The sequence below is a fragment of the Mustela nivalis genome (genome assembly GCF_964662115.1).
Source record: "Mustela nivalis genome assembly, chromosome: 16".
NCBI lineage: Eukaryota > Metazoa > Chordata > Mammalia > Carnivora > Mustelidae > Mustela > Mustela nivalis.
This window is the reverse complement of record NC_139035.1, coordinates 37,947,799-37,969,479: the sequence shown is the minus strand read 5'-3', so window position 1 is coordinate 37,969,479 and position 21,681 is coordinate 37,947,799. Positions and strand designations below refer to the sequence as shown.

At 34.5% G+C, this 21,681-nt stretch overlaps 1 protein-coding gene across 11 annotated transcripts in view; it reads left to right on the top strand.

The window, feature by feature from the left end:
- DENND1B (DENN domain containing 1B) overlaps positions 1 to 21,681 on the top strand; it is a 263,126-nt gene that overhangs the window by 217,447 nt on the left and 23,998 nt on the right. For 10 of the 11 annotated variants that reach the window (XM_082701929.1, XM_082701927.1, XM_082701928.1 and 7 more), the window contains 4 exons: positions 307 to 347; positions 1,067 to 1,135; positions 6,093 to 6,149; positions 7,171 to 7,278. In XM_082701929.1, the coding sequence (XP_082558055.1) occupies positions 307 to 347; positions 1,067 to 1,135; positions 6,093 to 6,149; positions 7,171 to 7,278 (275 nt within the window). Of the gene's footprint in view, positions 1 to 306; positions 348 to 1,066; positions 1,136 to 6,092; positions 6,150 to 7,170; positions 7,279 to 9,633; positions 9,811 to 21,681 lie in introns of those variants that run through there. The other variant, XM_082701926.1, reaches the window with a different exon arrangement.

Below are 21,681 nucleotides of genomic sequence, written 5' to 3'. Positions count from 1 at the left end.
AAAGGCATAGGAATCTTGGATTTCAAAAAAGAGGGTTTATTTTATCCCTCCTTAAAATGAAAGAAAATAGAATAACATATTACCTTCATACATGAGAAAAGAAAAGATCTCTGTTCTAAAGCATTCTAATCACTGTGTTCCTAAGAGAACAGTTGAATAGTTTTACAATAACATTGCTTTTTTCACAACATTGGAGATAAATAAAATCTGCCTACTAACATCTGGAAATATTAGTTCTTGATGAATTTTAGTTTATGATTTATTTTAGATCAAATAGTCCTGACATCTTATTTTTATATTTTCCAGGAAACCCAAGGTCCTATCAACAATGGGTACATACAGTCAAGGTAATGATAATCCTTCACTGTTTCTTCCTCTTTCACTCAAATGTATCTGGAGAAGTGTTCAGTAAAATGATGCTGTTTATACTTATGCCGTTTATTGGCAATATTTGAAATGTTTGTACTTTTTCACATTTTAAATATTTTTATTTTATGCTATTATAATTTATTGATATTCATAATTTTAAAATGAAAAGCTTTTGTGCAGAGATAAATGGTGTGTTTTGAAAAACAAGTTGTTATTGTCAGCTAATATTCTATCCTAGAACAAAGAAATTAGGAGAAGTATCATTTGAGGGGAGTTTTATCATTTCTGGCAATGTGCTTGTTGTTAATATGATCTTTTTTAAATGTAAAACTTGCCTCCACACTTTTAGACTTTATTGTCCAACCTAAAACAATTGATAAACAGTTGATTTTAGTTCTTTTTTTTTAATTAAGTTTTAAATATACCTATTACTGGTCATATTTCTGAAGTCTGCCTAAACTGCAAAGATGAAATGATTTTTAAATCATGTATTACATCAACTAAAAGAACAGAGTAGAATGTTTACATTTTGTCTGAAATTACTATAGTATATGAAAGTTTGAAAACACTTAATGTGACATAATTTCTGTAGGACTTTAATTTGTGAGAAAGCTCTTTTTCCATACTATTAATAATACTTTGTTTTCAGGACAGTCTGGCTTGAAAATTTTTGAAATATACTTCTTTTTCTTTACAGAAAGGAGGTGCACTGTTTAACACAGCAATGACCAAAGCAACTCCAGCTGTACGGACAGCATATAAATTTGTAAGTTTTCTTTTGATATTTAAAAATTCTATTAATAAAATCATACATTTTCCTAGCTGACAGACATGTATATCTAGAATACTTCTTATTATTTCTTTTTAAAAAAAAGCTTTAGGGGTGCCTGGGTTGCTCAGTGGGTTAAAGCCTCTGCCTTCAGCTCAGGTCATGATCTCAGGGTCCTGGGATTGAGGCTCTCTGCTCAGCGGGAAGCCTGCTTCCCTTCCTGTCTCTGCCTGCCTTTCTGCCTATTTGTGATCTCTGTCTATCAAATAAATGAATAAAATCTTTTAAAAATAAATTAATTTAATTTAATTTTAAAAAGCTTTAAAAAATTTAGAGTTAATATTGACCAAAGTGAATTCAGTTATTAAAACTGTTGATAGGATCCGGAGGGAGACAAACCATAAGAGACTCTTAATCTCACAAAACAAACTGAGGGTTGCTGGGGGGAGGGGGGTTGGGAGAAGGGGGGTGGGGTTATAGACATTGGGGAGGGTATGTGCTTTGGTGAGTGCTGTGAAGTGTGTAAACCTGGTGATTCACAGACCTGTACCCCTGGGGATAAAAATATATGTTTATAAAAAATTAAAAACTAAACAAAACAAAACAAAAACTGTTGTATAGAAAGGATATTCCCTTTATATAATCTAAAAACAGGTCTTGTTTATTTCAAAGCTATCAGTAAAATTGCACACTTAGATTGAAGCAGTCCATAACGAAGTGCTATTTTTAAAGATTTGATTCTTTCATTTAACAACAAATTTTAAATTCCCATTGTATACTTGAGACTAAAGTAGAAAAAATAGGCAAATATTGCATGTTCTCTTCCCTCAGAGATGTTCGGCTCTCTATCATTAATATTCTTCAGTGATTCTCCATGGCTGAAGTAAAACAAAAATTGCCATATCAATAGCAGTAACAAAAATAATTAATAAAATAAAAATCTCCGTAATATAATAGCTAAGACCCTTCAAGACCTGATCTCTCTTCTGTCCTTTCAATTCACCCAACCCCTAGAGCCTGCCGTATTTCTAGACATACTGAGCTACTCCTCATTTCATGAATGCAAGATGTTCTCTTCTGCCTCTATCCTTCACAATCCATATCTACTAACTGGCACATTTATTTCTTGGATTTTATCCACCCAGTAAACACTAATTCATTCTACAAGACTTAGTTTAAGCATTAGCTATTTCCCTATAAAATGTCCAACCCCACACTATAAGAGTTCACATACCTTCTGGGTCCTCATATCCCTGTTTCAGCACTTCTTTTGCCTGTGTGCATCTTTTTCTCTAGTATTAAACTGGTTGGAGCTAGTGGGTTGGTATTCAGTAAAATAATTTTTAAATGTAGTCAGTCATATGTATTTTTTATTTCTAAAAATATTCAGGGAAGTAGGATTTTTGTAAAGATTTTATTTATTCATTTATTTGAGAGAGAGAGAGAGAGAGCACGTGCAGGCAGGGGGAGGGTCAGAGAAAGAGGGAGAGAGAATCTCGAACAGACTCCACACTGAATGTGAGCCCAGTGCTGGTCCCAATCTCAGGACCCTGAGATCACGACCTGAGCAGAAATCAAGAGTCCAAGGCTCAACCAACTGAGCCACCCAGGCACCTGAGGGCAATAGTTCTGATTTTGTAAGAGTTTATCTTCAAATGCTCTCTCAGTAAAGGAAGTGGTATGATTGAATTAATAATGGGATAATATATTTTAATAACCTTAGAACTTATATTCTTGTTTTGACTTACAATTATGACATATATGTAGCCACCATTACTGTTAAAAAAATCCATTTCAAAGATTACATTTTATAGTAGGGAAGCTAATCTACAGAGTGGATTCAAAAATAGTGCCACAATTCTAAGCTGTTTGAAGCCTCATCATAGGAAGAGGAATCCATTTTGAATCCATTTTGCCTGGAAACAGCAGCCTGTGCATTTTGTTTGGTTGTTTCATAGTTTTTCTGGAAAACCTCTCTGAGTGTATCACTATCTTACTATAATACTGGTGGTTTGATTTATATACAGTTTTTGGAGAGATTTTATTTTTTTATGATGAAATAGCATATGCTATTTCATATGGCTGCCATGCAAAACATCAGACTGGCCTTGTTTCTCACATTCATTTAAGATTATAAAAAAAGGTTTCTCATTCAAGTGCCCCTTATTTTATTCCTTGAACAAGCACTCGGAAATTTTTCCTCAGTCTAAGAGAAAATGTTTTGTATTACTTTGCTAATTATGTTTATCTCCTTAATTTTTCTCTATTTTCGACAAAAACCCAGAAATAAACATGTTCAAAACTTATTCATTATTCATATTTTTATCTTTCTCATCAGTAGAGTGTTTTATTTTCTGCCCAATGGTAAAATGTTAAGAAGTCAAAATTCTCCTCTCTGGAAGATAATTCCCTAAATTAATTTCAAGCCAATTAAGGTCTTCAGAATGTTCTTAATTGCTTTCATCATTTATCTTGTGATCATGTTGCACATGAATCAAGAAGTCAAGCGGTTTGGGACAAGTAAAGTCAGTTTGTGACTTTCATAGTTGTACCTAAAACTCATCTTTTTGAGGCTGCTTGAACTATGAACTCTTTAACTTCCTCCTTTAACCACAAATTACTATGAACAAAAGTTCTGATCTCTCTCTCTCCTGAATGGGTTCAACAGGATTTATTTGCTTGATTTTCCATAGATGGTAAATTTTTAAAAACTGGGAACCATGTTTTAAACTGCCTCATTCATTCAGTAAGTTATTTGAGTACCTCTCGCATACTAGGCGTTGTACTGGTTATTTGAGTTGGAGCCCTGAGTGTGGCACATAGTGTGAATGACAGAGGTACTGCCCCTGCTAGTTTTATGTTTGTATCATGGTCCCTTCGCTCTGTTTTGGACATAGCACAGAGGAACCAAATATGTATTGAGTGAAGGAAATAATGATTTTGTCCTGTTGTTAAATCATTCTTCTATGCTTGGAACATTTTCTCTATGCTTTTTTATGCTTTTATTTTTCTATCCTTATAGAGACCAGAAAGAAAACTAGAACTAACATGTATACTTTTCTTATAAATCTAAAAATAACAATAAAGTGAATACATGATTGATTTGGTTAAAAGATTTTCTGAGTCAACTTTTTTGTTAGGATTTTGCCTTTTAAATTCTTAACTAAAGCCATTTGCTGGATACTTCTCTGTAGAGAATACTTGTTTATTGCTTAGTTTCAACTTGGTATTGAAAAGGATAGAGAGAACGTCTGTACCCAATCTTCCAGACAGTCTGAAGAAGGTCCGTGGAGGAGGTCGGGCAACAGCCATTTAAATGAATCAGTGCATGAATTACAGAATCTTGATTGACACTAGATTCAACTGTATACACCGAGGAGCATATGAAAAGATTAGTGTGAATCAAGCAAATTTTGAAAGACTGGGGGACATTTAGATAAATTAGAATATAGACAAAATAAGAGCAAAGATGGATACAAGTTCTGGGAGATGGAAACAGGAATATTTCGTGGTAATTATTCATTTTTACCTAATGGGAATGTAGGGGTTAATATAGGACCCTTTAAATAAAGTGGCTTTACCAATAAAATACAGAATGTGAAAATGCTTTAATTCCAAAGAACCATGGAAATAGAATTTAGAGTTATTGGACTTTTTAGGTTATCTTTTATTGTGTGTAATATGTTTTAATTTTGCCTCATTCGCAGTAAAGAAATAGTTGTTTATTCGAGTTCAAGACATAATTTGAGCAGTTACTATATATCACATACTGTATTTGGTACTACAGATATTAACAGGAAAAAAATGAGACACTTCCCCTAAGTGAACTTGGGAAAACATGTATTCACTCTTCCTAGAAGTGACTTGGGAAGGTAGGATGGTTTGGTAGAAGGAACAAGAACATTGGAGTCGGAAAGTCTTAAGTCCCTATGACCTTAGTTTCCATGTCTGTAGAAGGAGACTCATGATGCCTTTTCTCTCGTAAGACTTATATTCAATAGATATATTTTAAAACCTTAGTTCTTCCTTCCCTTTTGTGATGGTGGGAAGTTGGACTTAGAAATGAAATAGACCCAGATTTGAATCTAGGCTATGCAAACTGATGCCCTCTGAGTCACTTTCCTTATTTGTAAAATGTAGTAATAATAGCACCAGCTTCACAGACTTGTGATGATTAAATGAGCTAATACATGCTAGGTACCCAGCACATAGTCATATACCAAGGAAACACAAGATAAATGTGAATTTCCTTTCTTTTCCACTCTGGCCACTCTGAGTGGGAATTTCCAGTGGAAAAAAGGCCAAGGCTTAAGGGAGGTCCCCAGTTATTGGTCTTTAGTTAAGTTATATCCCACAGGAATCATACATATCAGGACCTGAGAAGCTCAAATGCTGCAGTCAGATTCCCGGTGGAACATGAGGATAACATCTTTTGTTAAGTGACTTTTAATTTGTACCGGAAAAACTGGGTGTAAAATAGCTGTAACACTAAGATACTTCTCCTAATAAAAACCTGTGTCTGCCTGTAAAAACATTTTAATAAAGTTTTGTAAAGATGCCTGGGTTTCTTAAAACCCAAACATTTGCCCCAATAGCCTGCTGCTAGGATGACATGGATTCTGCTTTTCACCCCCAGTTAATCACAATTTCAAGTTAGGACTGGCCAGTAGTCGTCTGGTGACTCCTGTATTTTCTATAGTTTAGGAGGCAAAACAGGCTATATGTTAGCCTTTGTATGATAGTAGTATGCAAATAGAGACTAATCATGTTTTCACTAATTTAGATATAATAGCAAGTGGGGTGGTCTTCCTGAAAATAAAGTTTTAGATTATAATTTGTTCTTTTTCTAAATAATATGAAATTAGCAAGTTTCATGAAATGAGATCTCATCTGCTTACTCTTTAAGTGGTAATAGAACCATGCTGAGCCAGACTCTTGTGTTACCTTTTTCTAGGCAAAAAATCATGCAAAGCAGGGGATAAAGGAAGTGAAGAGTAAGCTAAAACACAAGGTATGTCATATTCTTCTTTTCATTCTAACTTGATTCTTGCATTAGTTTGAAGCCTATACTTTACAAATCACATGAGATTTTTGTTTTTAATGACGTTTGAAATATGCTTAGCCCTTTGTTCAACAATGTATTTTTCATAACAAGCCCTCTGGCAACTATCTGCCATTCTATATGCAGTCACTGAATAATCTCTTTATTGTTTGCATATTTTATCACAGAACAACGGAGATCTTCAAAGATGCTTTAACAGGATGTATGTTTTCATAAAGTTGATTGCCTTGATATCACAATTGAAATTCTTGCTTCAAGCTGAGAATTTCTTTAAAAAGATGATCTTTGGTGCAGAATGAAGCCAGGAATGCCATCATTTGGTTTTATAGGATCTTTCCAGTAGTTGCTACTTTAATTTGAAGCATGTTCTTAATTTATAAAAGATTGTGTTTGAAGATGTGTATTTGAATCCATGAATTTTGCATATATATGAATATTTATGTGTATGTGTTTTTTATTTGAGTACATATTACATCTTTGCAGATTTTTGTCAGTTGTTTTGAATTTCTATCTTTGAAGAAAATATTATTTAAAACTTCCATTTTTATGATAGTAAATAATCTCTATAAAAATTTCATCCAAATTTTTCAAAATAGAGACTATTTTGGAAATTATTAACCCATAATATAGAAAAATGCAATTTCTTCCTAAATAGATTTTTTTTTAGATTTTATTTATTTATTTGACAGAGAGGGATCACAAGCAGGCAGAGAGGCAGGCAGAGAGAGAGAAAGATGGGGAAGCAGGCTCCCTGCTGCACAGAGAGCCCGATGCAGGGCTTGATCCCAGGACCCTGAGATCATTATCTGAGTTGAAGGCAGGGGCTTTACCCACTGAGCTACCCAGGCGCCCCAATTTTTAAAAATTGTATCTGAAGTGTTATTTTGCTATTTACATCTGTATCAGATAGTCTGTCTAAAAGGAATGCAAGTATTTTAAAATAATTACTTGTATATTTCCTCCTGTGTAGGAAAATGAAGAGGATTATGGGACCTGTTCTGGTTCTATACAGTATACACCAGTTTACACATCACACAATGAAAAGGGAGGAAATATAGAAAAGCGTAAGCTTGCCCAGGTGGGTTTATTTACTCTTATGTCTCCAAATTCTAAAATTATGTAATTCTGGTTAGTTTTTAAAGAATAGTTTTGGACCCGTTCTTTTTTTTTTTTCCCCCATCATTATGGTAAGAAAGTTTGTGTTTCCAGTCAAGGAGGTTGAGTAGGTAGTATCTGAGCAGGCTGCAAGAGGATTAGGAATCAGTCATTCCAGATACCAATCTCTGCATACTTTATTATGTCGTCATAGAGTTCACAGTCCAGGAACGGGAGAGAAGCAGTTAAGCATGTGATTGCTATAGGATGTGAATAGCTTGATGATGAGGAGGGAAATCCCAGATTTCTACTACAAAAATAAAATGAAATTCATGCATGGAAATTTGTTTAAATCCTTTATAGAAATTAGAATATAAAGTAATATGCTTGTTTTTTTTCTAAAGTTAGATTTTTTTTTTTTTGCTATAAATATTTAAAGCTTCTGCTTATATGTTGATGTTATTTAAAATACTGTCCTAAAGGGGAAAGTGTTCAGAATTATAGCTATATGTACCTTGGTTTTGCTTTATAAATATGTTTCTGAAGGTTTATATGATCCAGATTTGTATACACCAAATCATATTTTAAGTGGCCTTAGAAAACTAGCTTTTAAAAAGAATTTTCAACTGGATTATAGTTCATTTATTGCAGCCACTGATGTTTACAGATGAGGGAGGTGATACCCAGAATGGTCACCTCACCTAAGACTTACAAGGAGTTAGTGGGAGAGTGGGATGCGAATGCATCCCTAATGCTCACTTAGCTTTTCTGGATCTGCACACACTGCAGGAGCAGGGATGGCCTTAAAGAGCTTCTCTGTGTCATGAGGAGGGATGGGGAGAAGCTAGTGAAACTGTACTAAAACCCTCGTCTTTATAAAGAAAACTTATTCATTTCTTTATAAAGAAAACTGGCACTTACTGTGTACCAGTCATGGCTCTAAATGTTCCAGGAGAAACAAAACACATCTCTGCCTTCATGGGACCATTTTTATACCATACTAAGTGCCTTCTCTATGATCTATCCATTTATAAATTTTATTTTCCATATACTAGTATTGGTTAATTGCAGCATATTGGTATAATAATGCTGATTGTATGACCTATAGTAAGCCCTTCAGTAAATAATTCCACAAGTATAGAAACCTTCCCTGGCTACTCTTAACTGGAAAATATGTATTAACTTGTAAACCAATGATGGATTTACAATCAATTTCTCTATATTTTTTCCATCACTAGCATTTTCAATTCCTTTTGGTTCTCAAGCTTTAACATCTTAAAAACTTTTGCAAAATGTTTATTGCCTTAATATTGGAGCAGTTATGTTTTATTTACAATGGTGCACTGATTTTTATGTGAAAAAAAGAGTGAGATCTTTATTACTTATTGGATGCTTTAGGGTAGAAAGAAAACACATGAATTAGAGAAACCCTTGTCCCAAATGTCAGTTTTAAGTTAAGAATACTATTTTTAGCTCCTCATATAAATTTTTAAATCTTCCTTTCTTTAACACAGCAGTGTATTTCTCTGATTATTTAGTTATAAGGTATATTACAGATTTCTGTTTTTGTTTTCTGTTAGACAATTTCTGATTGAGAAAATTGCATTAAGTTACAACCTTACAGGATAATAGGTTATATTTATTGCATACTTATCCTGAATTTTCATGGCCATCACGTAGTATAATATCATTAATTCAACTATCTGTATTCATCAGTTAGCATTTTGTGATTTTCAGGCGGACATGACAAATGATGACTCTAACAAGAATTAAGAGAAATAGGGCTTATTCTTTTAAGAATTATAATTTTTCTACTTGGTTCATAGGAATTTGTTAAGCAGCATATTTAGATTTATTATGCAGGTGCTGATAATTTCTGAATATCAATCTTTTCAAATGATAAATATCTGAGTTTTAGGTAATGTGTAATCCCCGTATGTGTATTTCTTTGTATACATGTGTTCCATTATAGAAATGGGTGTATATACCTGTGTGTGTATGTGTGTGTGTGTGTGTATGTATGTGTTAATGATATATGTTTTAACAGGTCGATTTGTTAAGGATCCATATTTCTAATCATTTGTAACCCAGCAGTATTTATCACAATCTGCTGTTTTTTCTCTGCTTAGGTTAGGCATAGGAATGTTTGTAGCCCTCTGGTAGGACTGGAACCAGAAAATGGAAAAAGCAAAAGCACTCAGGGAAGAATATCAGCCCTCCTCCCCTCACTCCTTACCCCCACCCCCTCCCCATGTCCCAACCCATCTTCTCTCTGTCTCTCTCTCTCTCATCCAGCTTGTTCTTCTCTCTGCTTAACTATCCACTGTGCCTTCCATAGAGAGGTTTTCTCAACTCCTCCATGTGCCTGACGCTGGGCTTGCAGGCCCTCAGCTCAGCCATGCTGGAAATGGACTGCGATTCCCAGATCCACTGTCTTGTGGAAGTGTGTCATCAGCCCACTTGGATCCAGCATTAATCCTTAGGTCAGTCAACTCTAGCCAGGGAAGCAAGGAGAATACCATGTACCAAGAACACTGGCAAGTAGTAGGGGTGAACAGGGAAAGCAGTTCTCAGAGGAGGGTTTTAAGGACAGTGACAAAAATCTCAAGATTATTTGCTACCTCCAATTGCCTTGTAATCATTTGGCGAAAAGTTGCCTTTGTAAAAAGAAAAAAAATCTATATTTTTAAATACTTAGGGGCCGGTCTTTGTACCATAAACCTGAAGCTTGGCAAAGTTTAAGGTCAGCCTACCCTAGTGGGTCATTGTTGCCTCAGTCCCCACATGAGACCTGAGCCACTTACACAAACAGACTACATAGAAAATAAGCTTCAAATACATTGTTTGCATTTGGGGCAAGGAAATCAGTAGGGACTGGGCATAGTCTGCCTTTTTTTGTGGTCTGATACCACAGAAGCTTCCTTGGTTCACTTTTTGGTGGTAATCCAGTCTCAATGATTTGCTAGAAATATGATCCATTGTATAATACAAGAAACAGAAGCTCATGCTAAAACCATGAAGATACTGTTTTATGATTATCTCCAAATCAATAAATAGTCTTACTGTTGCTCTCTAAGCACAATAATATTAGGATCTGAGCCCATTAGGATTTCCAATTACATATGTAAACATTTTGAGAAATAGATATGGTTCGAGGCATAATCTGGGTATCAATAAATATGTCAGAGACATTATGTTTATTAACTTGCTTATATTCTACTTATTTCCAAAATTAATTGGACATTTTAGCAGGAATCATAGAACAAAAGATTGAAATGTATTTAATTTAGATAAGATTCAGGGCAGAGAGAAAGTGCAGTAAGAAGCTAAGGCCTGGGGCGCCTGGGTGGCTCAGTCATTAAGCGTGTGCCTTCAGCTCAGGTCATGATCCCAGGGCCCTGGGCTGGAGCCCCGCATCAGGCAGGCTCCCTGCTCGGTGGGAAGTCTGCTTCTCCCCCTCCCAATCCTCTATTGCTGAGTCTCTCTCTGTCAAATGAATAAATAGAATCTTTAAAAAAAAAAAAAAAAAAGCAGCAGCAGCTAAGACCCATTCCCTTGCTTAGCAGCCAAAATGAAAAGACAAACACACCTACCAGGGTTCATGGTGTGTACAAGGATTAAAATAAAATTGTTCAGGAGGCATGCAACTATTCCAGGAAATAGGGCTAGACATTGTGGATCCACAGGTGAAGCCAGTGTCCCAACAGCTCCCATCCAGTGGAAGTAGCCAAGAGAGGCAAGGAACACTGTTTTAGGGACAGAAATCTGATTTTCCTTCTTTCTCTCTTCTGTGTAGTGTCTATCACTTGAAATACTCAGGTTTATTAATACAAAGGCAGCTTAATTCCTAAGAAACTTAAAAAAATAAAGGCTACAAGTAGAAGTAAACTTAGAAGGCTCTCTTTTCTTCTGTCAGTCAGGCTCCCTGAATTAGAAGAGTAACATCACTGTCTCATGTTAGAACTAGCCTCTCACTGAAGGACCATTCTCTCTGGGCCCCATCTCACATTTGATTATTCAAATAGCCATACACTCTCTCTCTTCCTCTCTCTCTCTCTCTCTTTAAAGATTTTATTTATTTATTTGACAGAGAGAGACCGTGAGAGAGGGAATACAAGCAGGGGAAGTAGGAGAGGGAGAAGCAGGCTTCCTGGGGAGCAAGGAGCCCGATGATGATGCAGGGCTCCATCCCAGGACGCTGGAATCAGCCACATCCTCTTAAAATTCTTGCCATGTGGTAAATTCAGTTACCTAAAAGTGAGATTCCATAGGGATCTCTAGGATTTGGTGATACAGATAATTTTGAGGTCTTACTATCGTTTCCAAACTTCAATTTTTACAGAGTGGAATAACATTGAAGTACTCTAGAGTGAACTTGGAAAACATGAGGAAGAGACAGCAAAGCTGTCTGTATGTTTGTGTGTATTATATGATTAATTTAAAACTCCCAGCAATCCAAGCACACTGGGAATGATGATCCCCATTTTTCAGATTTAGTAACAGCAGAGGGATGAAGAAATGTGACCAAAGTTCTACAGTAATGAGTATCAGAGTAGGGATTGAAAAGCAGACAGATTCTGGAAGTTAAGTAGCTAACCACTGCTGTCGTGCCTTTTTGTTGGGTGGAGTGTTTGTGGAGGAAGGGCTGTGGGAGACAAAGTTACAGTGTTGAGAGCCAGAGAGACTTGACTTTGGAAAGAGTACTAGCAGTTCGCATTGAGCAAAACACAGTGTCCATAAGCCGTACTTTCTACATTTATAAAATGGTAATGACAATACATGTCATTTTGCTAAGATACTATAGGCATTATGGATAATGTGTATAAAACACCTGCCACATAATAGGCACTTAAAAATTGGCAGCTACCCATTAATGCATATACATATATCTTGAACTTCAGGTCTCTTACCACAATGGCCCTGACTTTCTTCTCTCTTGGTAGTAACTGTCCAGAGCCACTAACAGTCCTCTAGTTCCCTAAATTAGTGTCTGTCTTCATTCTAAGTACGGATAACTTTACATCCCAGTTTATAATTTGAGAAGAAATATATAGCTTATTTTCCTGAGAAATGTTTTAATTTCTAAGTTTAAAAGACCTCAGGATTCGTCATTTTTTTGTCAGTAGAGGTATCAAAATAAAGAATATGGGTTTTGCTTATCCCAATTCTTTATCCATTTGAGAAGTTGATCTCAGCTATGTAAAGAACTTTACATTTCCAGTTTCCAGCTAGACTTGGATAAATGAAACACTTTATTTTCACCTGTTTTTCAAAAGATGAAAATGAGATTATGGTTGCTTAAAATCAAGAATGTATTTTAGTAAGTGAAAAAAAAATCAAGTTTCATAGTCTGGGTACTGTAGAAAAGAAAAAAAAATTAAAATGTATGTTGTTTTAAGCCTGTATTCCATTACTTAGCTTGTGTTTGGAATAGATTGTGAATCTACATCTACACCCCAACAAATAGTAATTTGTGTGCTGGTCTGCTAATTAGTATGGTTATTTCCCGTTTTGTTGATGAGGCTTAAATAAATGTCAAGGGTACAGCCATGAAGATCTCCCAATTAGGCTTCACATTTGTAAAACCCAACCCTTTTCCCTTTTGTGTGAAGATGACAGTTCCAACAGCAGCCCCAGCCTAACAGGACTCCAGGGAAAGGATCCTCCTCTGGTTTTATTGAAAACAGGGCCAGTTGGGTCCAGTGAGAATACTGCCACCGGTCATGGTGCAGAACAGTTTTAATCTTGACTACACACTTACCTTCTTTCATCAATTTTATTTTAGAATACTGACTGTAGTCTTCGTGAACAACGTTTATACTAAGTCTGTCCCTGAAAATTATGTTTTAAGAATATTTATTTGTAAAAATTCATGGGAGTTCTCTAAGAATGAGAAATCCCTTTAAATCTGCAAAATTTATATGTATCTAAGATGCTACTCCATTTTTAATAATATTAGCCACTCTTAACTTATTCTGGCAATTGTAATGTGTATGTATCTGTGTATTATAGGACACACACATGTACACACACATACGCACACACACATCAACTGGACTAGTGAACTGCAAGTAGGAGCTTAGCTATATTACAAGTCAACATTAACAGATGGATGGCCCTAAGCAAGCAAAACCACGGCAACAAAATCTAGTGAAAGTAGAGGATTGAAGCTTTTTGTTGTTAAGCCCTATTAAAACCCTGGCACACATATCACTCTTAACTATTTCATGTCTGAGACAAATAGCAATGCACTCAGATTTATTTCCAACCTTTCCAATTAATTGTATAAAAGCAGCCTGGGAAAATATGAATGGAAGATTATTTTCTCATTTGCAATATGATATAGTATGCCTGTTGATAAATACTTACACTTGGAACATATTCAAGTCTTTAACCCAAATGCAGTGTTTACAAATAGAAATATGTGTAATAGTCATAATGTCTACTAGTAAGACGAAGAACTATGAAACTAGTGATTGTTGATTCTACTGTTATTTTTTAATGATTATTTTTTATTATGTTATGTTAGTCACCATACAGTACCATATTCACATACAGACTAACAGTTTAAGGTATGAAGTTACTTTTTGAATGCATAAATAAGGAAGATATTTACACCATAAAATGTAATCTATGTGATTTTCCATTTTACCCATTATACACTGCTAAGCTATACTGTCATTTTGAATCCTTATGTATTTAATGGCTTATCAATCATCCTAGTAGATTTATGGAATATAGCACAACAGCCGTGAGCTCATTTTATAATTGAAAGTAATACAATTTCATCTTTAAAGAATGGACTTAGAAGTATTTATATACATATTTCTGGCATCTAGAGACTTGCAAGTAAGGCATTTCAAAACCACATTTTTGTTGAATGGGGACTTAAAAGACATCCTAGTACAAAAGCATGTTTTTAATAATATGAATAATCAAGAGGTTTACATTTTACAGATATAAATTTCATATTTTAAAATGTCACAAGTTAAGTTGCTATGAAATTTGTAAGGTAAAAACTTAGATTCTCTAAATTATTTAGTTCCTAAGCATAATAAATAATGGGATATTCATACCTAGGAGGATGTGGTTTATGGTATTGTGTTTGTGACCCTCTTTTCATCACTGGAATTCAGTGTACTCTGGGAATAAAATGAATGTAATTAAAGATAGCATTTTTTGCTCAGGTGACACAATAAATTTTTAAAAATGGGCACAATTGTTGGGATCTTTGGAAATACACAGTTCATTCAGTAGCTTTGCTTTATTAGTCAAGAAAGAAATGGCATAATCATTATTTGCAGAAGGAAGACACCACTTGCTTTCTATAACCAAGAAAAGAATGATTGCAAATCACAGTGAGAAAGATAATAGTGACCTGGAGAGACAGGGAAGAAATGGATGTATGAAGGAGGGCCCAGATAACTGGAAAGAATACTTAATGTAAATTTTACAAAATAATAAGTTTAACCAAATCATGATAAGCAAAAAAAAAAAAAAAGAAAAAAATCCTTTATTTTTTATTTTTTAGCACTTTCTGTAATTTGGCTCAATATTGAGAACACTATTATGGCGATAAAGCTAAATTGTTGAATTAAAGTGATAAAATCTATTAGAAAGTTTCAAATGATGAAAATACTTTGAAATAAGTAAATGTGTCTCTATAAAATATACCCACAAAAATATTGCTTAAATGAAAACACCATTTTAGATGTCTCTGTCCCAAAGTCACTCTTTGACATAGCATGTATGTTTATATTAATGTCACTAATTTTAAAGAAATTGATGATTCACAGACCTGTACGCCTGGGACAAATAATATATGTTAATAAAAATAATTTTTTAAAAAATATTTTTTCCTCTGACGTTTTCTGTTGAAATAATATTAATTTCCAACATGTCGAATTTCATTATGGTTAAAATCTGTACCTTGCCACCCACCTCCCCCCATTCAGTTACGGATTACAAGAATGCCCTCTAGTGGCATTGTATAGTACTTTGTTTCGTTGAAAGATGATAGTTACAAACCAAAAAAATATTATAAAATTTGCCATACAGAATAGTCTTTTCTAGAAATGCAATAAAATACACACTGAAACATTTATATTTTCATAAAATTATTCAAGAACATTATTTTTTCAAAGAAATAATTCAGAACCAGCTCCTTTCAGTAATTGGCTGGGACTTCATTTTTTAAATGTTTAGTTCTGCAAACAATACCAGGTATATTAAAAAGACATGTGAACATGTTCAGTATATATTATTATATCATTTTAGGTTGAAATATACCTTTCCAGTGTTATATTTTACTCTTCAAATTTATTGCTACAACTGACTATGTCATTTATTACAAAGTCTTGAAACAAAAACAGTTACTGGGTTTTCCTTTTAGTAAATATGATGAGTATTGACATTCTAGACTTTACATCAATAATCACATTGCTAATATTTTTCCTTGTTACTTCCTATTCTACTTAACTTAGAGTTTCCCCCTGTTTTTTTTTTAAGTTATTTTAAGGGCTTTTGGTGAAATTAACAATAACTCTCTATTCCAAAAGCACCCAATTTTTAATGGACAAATTCTTGTGTTCTGCCAGGCATCCTGGGATAAAAAAAAAAAAAAAAAGATGATGTTCTTCCTATTTTGTATCTAGAACTGCTTTTAAGGTTGGGCAGAGATCAATGTTAGTGTTGATGAAAGAGGAGGCCAGTCTTTTCTTTGTAGGGGTTACTGCTGCTGCCTATTAATGTCCCTCAAGAGAGAAAAATTTCCAGGAATGTCAGTAGATTATAAATACAAGAGTATAATAGAATCTTATTATAATTTGAACTGGATTTGTATCTACTACACATTGTTATGTTTCCTGATACAGAACATAAAAATATTAGAATAATACATAAATATCTTAACAAGTTAGCCTGTGCCCTCATGCCAGTTACAAAATAGGACTACTGTGTGGCAGCGTTGTCTGGAAGTTCTTTATGGTTTTTCTAACATTTGAGTTTAATACTGGTCACTTCACAGAGGTCTGTTCCCTTTTTGAATTTACTAATGTCTGATAGTTGTGAGATAATGCTTTTGAAGCCAAAATACATATGGAGTAATTGCAATTTCTGTTAAGATTATGTTACATTCAACACAAGAACCATATTAAGACTCCTTCCACACATTTATGCTCATGATATGTTGATATGATAATCTGAAAGATAAAATTAAATATTTTAATCTTTAGTTATGTGCTTTTTACAAACATAGTTTATTAGGTGGCTTGAAATAATGTTGTTTTGTTGGTCACTGCTGAGTTTTTAATTGTTTATTCCAGCTAGAAAAATCATCTTCACATCACTTGGCAAAAGAATCAAATTCTGTTTTACTGAAAATACAGTGGACTTGTTGTACACAAAGAAACCTTTTTAAATGTTAAAATATTGAAACCCTGTCAGCAAAAGTGAAATTACAGATAGTTTGCCATTTATAAAATTTTATATATTTATCTATTTTGCTTTGTGAATAATTTTAAGTCTTATACATATTCTTATATATATATACTGATCAATAATTTCTCAGTAGTGAAAAGTTACTGCAAGAGCTTTGTTAAATTTTGTATTTTCAAATATTAAAGAACAAAAAATAATTAATGTATTTTAAATATTTATAGTTAACATAATTATTTGGCATATGAACTGTCTTGAAAAACTGGCTTTAAAGTATTAACAATTCACAGTCATATTGCATATAAACACAGATGAGTAATGAATACTGTGACTACATGGTCTTCTTTCCATTTATTAACACATGTCAATCAGAGAAGGCCTTTTAGAATAGCTAGTACAATGTCGCCATTGGGTATATTGTATATAATCTCTAACAATGGAGAAATGATTTGTGTTTCTAGGATGACTTTGATACATATTTTCCAAAGTAAAAGAAGTCAAAACTTCCTAAAGGAAACTTCGTAGTATCAAGAAAAGGACTCTGTAAAGTGGTCAGTTCCAATTTCAAATACTCGGTCTCTAAAATCTAAGATGGAGATTTCTTTAGTCTAATTCTAGAAGAGTCCCCAACTTAATATTAATTAAAATAAGCATCCATTAATGTAATTAATGGTGTAATGTAGACCTAATGGACAACATCATGATGGAGAAACTATCTAATTCACCTCAACAAAAAGTACTGAATATCTGCTATGTGCTAGTTTATAGTTTTCAAGGTCATACCTCCTGTGAACAGTACTATGTGCAAGGACTGCTTTCAAGATCATTTACCTCATATTACCTTACTAAGGACCATCTTGTACAAATTCAGAAAAACTTCCCTTCATTGACCTTTGTATTTATTCTTCCTTTTAAATTCTTTACACCACATTCATCACTACGTGGAAGTGTAAAAGATCTCGGGCTTTGGAGTATAACAAACCTGGACCTGAATACCAGCTCTGCCACTTGCATGGTTTTTGATCTTGAGCAACTTGCCTCGCCTCACTAATCCTCTCAGCTTTTGGACCTATAAAATGATGATAGTGTGTCCACTCCTGTAGTTATTGTGGAGATTGGGGTTAGTCTAGTAATAGAATTTGTTTTTCCAACACTCACCAGAAGTTTAATAAGTATTAGGTGATATCGTTTCTGTTCTATCCACTACAACAGCAGCCTTCACAAAAATTTAGTGAACACCTTCTGTGTTGGGAACAGAAAGAATTGGACCCATTCCTTGGGGCTTGGTTGCTTTATTCTGGTTTTTCATGCAGTTGTTGCTGCTCTTGCTGCTGCTGTTGTTTTTCCTGTTCTTTTTCCTCTTTGTGTTTCAGTTTGAATAATTCTTTTAGATTTGGTACACGTATATGTTATGAAATATTTAGCACAATAAGATTACTTAACACATTTTTCACCTCACAAGATTACCATTTCTTTGTTTTCATGGTGAAAACATTTAAGACCTACTCTCTAGCAACTTTCAGGTATACAATACAGTGTTGTTAACTGTAGTCACCATGCTGTTCATTAGATTTCCAGAACTTACTCATCTCAAAATTGGCAGTTTGTACCTTTTGACCAACATCTCATTTCCTCCACTCCCAGCCCTTGACAACTACCAATCCACTTTCTGTTTCTATGAGCTTGGTTTTTTCAGGTTACACAGGTGAGATTAGAGAGTATTTGTCTTTCTCTGACTTACTTCACTTTGTTTAATCTTCTCAAGGTTTACCAATATCACAAATAGCAATTTCCTTTTTTACTCTGACTGAATAATATCATATTGTATACATACCATATTTCTTTATTCACTTATCCATCAATAGACATTTAGGTTGTTTCCATATCTTGGCTACTGTGAATAATGCTGCAGTGAACATGGGGTACAGATACCTGCATGAGACAGTGATTTCATTTCCTCCTGAAAAATAACCAAAAGTGAAACTGCTAAACCTATGGTCGTTCTATTTTCAGTTTTTTGGGGGAATTGTCGTACTCTTTTTCATAGCGATTGCACAATTTACATTCTCACCAACAGTGCACAACAGTTCCTTTTTTTCCCATATCCTTGCCAATGTTTATTATCTATTGTCTTTTTATAATAGCCATTCTAACAGGTGTGAGTTGATATTTCATAGTGGTTTTTATTTGTATTTCCCTGATGTTTAGTGATATTGAGCACGTTTTCATCTACTGATGGCTATTTGTATGTCTTCTTTGGAAAATGTCTAATCAAGTTCTCTGCTTATCTTTAAGTGGATTATTTGTGGGTTGTTTCAGCTATTGTATGAGTTGTAAGAGTTCCTTTTATATTTTGTATATTAATCCCTTTATATGATTTGCAAATATTTTCTCCCATTCCTTGAGAATGGAAGAAATTTTCATTTTGTTCATTATTTCTTTTGCTATGCAGAAGCTTTTTGGTTTGATGTAGTTCCATTTGCTATTTCTTTTTCCTGCTTGTGCTTTTGATGTCATATCCAAAAAATCATTACCAAAACTAATGTCAGGGAGGTTTTTCCTCTAGGATTTTATGGTTTCAGGCCTTACATTCAAGTCCTTAGTATATATTGAGTTAATTTTTGTGAGTGGTACAATTCATGCAGCTTTATTCTTTTGCATGTGAATATCCAGTTTTCCTAGCACCATTTATTGAGAGACTATCCTTTCACCATTGAGTGTTCTTGGCACCTTTATCAAAAATAGTTGACCATATATGGATGGGTTTATTTCTGGACTCTTGATTCTGTTTCATTAGTCTTTATGTCTGTTTTTAAATTAGTACCATACTCTTTTGATTACTATAGCTTTGTAATATAGTTTGGAATCAGAAATTATGATGCTTCACCTTTGTTCTTCTTTCTCAAGATTAATTTGGCTATTCAGGGTCTTTTGTAGTTCCATACAATTTTTTAGGATTGCTTTTCCCATTTCTACAAAGAATGCCATTAGAATTTTGATGGGAATTGCATTGAATCTACAATTCTTTGTTTAGTATGGACATTTTAACTATTAACCCTTCTAATCCATGAACATGGGATATCTTTCCATTTTTTGGTGTCATCTTCAATTTCTTTCATCAGTCTCTCTCTTTTTAAAAAAAAATATGTTATTTATTTATTTAACAGAAAGAGAGGCACAGCAAGAGAGGGAACACAAGCAGGGGGAGTGGGAAAGGGAGAAGCAGGCTTCCCGCTGAGCAGGGAGCCCGATGTGGGGCTCAATCCCAGGACCCTGAGATCACGACTGAAGCCGAAGGCAGATGCTTAACGACTGAGCCACCCAGGCACCCCAATTTCATCAATGTCTTAAAGTTTTTGTTGTATAGATATTTCACTTTCTTGGTTAAATTTAAGTATTTTTTTGTTTCTGATGCTATATAGTACATGGAATTATTTTATTTTATTTTATTTTATTTTATTTAGATAGTTCACTGTTAGTGTATAGAAATGCCAGTCTGTATAATTTCTGTTCATCTGTTTTAATGTTCATTGATACCTTCTTCAGTCTGCTGATAACCTGATTAAAAGAATTCATCCCCTATGTTTTCTTTCTATCATTTCATTTTGACTCTTTTTTTTTTTAATGGATTTCATCTTTCTGCTGTTATCTCATCTGTTTATACATGTTGTCCATCATTTTTTCCCCTTACTCTTAATGTGTGGTCGTTCTTGAGTATTGGACCTCATATGTGAAAAGACAGTAGAGAATAAGTTAAACAGTACTTATATCCAGAAAGACCAAGAGTCTTCTAAATGCTTTTAGTACAGAGATTGAATACATCACAAGTTGAACTGGTTTGGATTTTGTTGTTGATATCATTACCTTCAGTGGGCTGCTATTATTTTGTATTTAGAATAAACTACTTCTAGTAGAGGTTCTAGAAGGTTTTTCTTAGTGTTTCTCCCTCACCCTCACCTATACCATAGCTACATAGGGGGTCTCTCTCAATATTGTTGCCCCTCATCCAGCAATTAACCTCTTTTGCTGGTTACTTGGTCCTAGCCTTTTGGATTTTCTACACTGTGGTCCAGCTTCATTCTTGACAAGCCATGTGTCCTTGTGGCTCAGATTTTGGGCTTTCTAAATATCCCTCCACTTCTTTCCATGGCAGATAAACTTTCTCATACCTGTAACTGATCTTGGGCAATTTGGAGGCTACCTGTCCCTCTCCGTTGGTGATAGATTTCTGCTTGTAGTCAGTGTAGAGTCCTGTGTCTAAGAGGGTTTTTTCCTCTTCCCTAAAGGAGTTTTTGCTCTTATACTTCCCCCAAAAGTTTTGGGATTGAGCTTGCTATCTGCCATCAGTTTATGGCTTTTGTTGAATATAAATTAATGTTTTTCTAAATTAAGTAGGGCTTTATCTCTGCTCCCTGTAGCAGCCTATCACTTCCTGCATGCCTATACCATCACGGGAAGCTTGTTTCAGTTTCCTATCTTGCCCTAGTCTTTCTCTGTAGCAGTAGGTAGTAGGTTGCCTGATTGAGAAAATAAAATTATAGGGTTTTATCTGTAGAAAAGGGCTTGCTAGTGCCAGCTCCTCTTGCCTTTGAGATTGCCAACTATTCCAGACTGACATCTTAGCCCAAACTGGGTCTTTTTTTTCACTTTTTTTTTTTTAATTGTGTTCAGTTAGCCGCTGTATAGTACATCATTAGTTTTTGATGTAGTGTTCAGTGATTCAATAGTTGTGTATAACATTCAGTGTTCATCACAAAATATGCCCTCCTTAGTGCCCATCACCCGGTGACCCCATCCCCTCACCCCTCCATTCCCCTCTGAAACCTTCAGTTTGTTTCCCAGAGTCCATAGTCTCTCATGGTTCATCTCCCTCTCCAATTTCTCCCCCTTAAGTTTTCCATCCCTTCCCCTATGGTTCTCTGTGCTGTTCCTTATAGTCCACATATGAGTG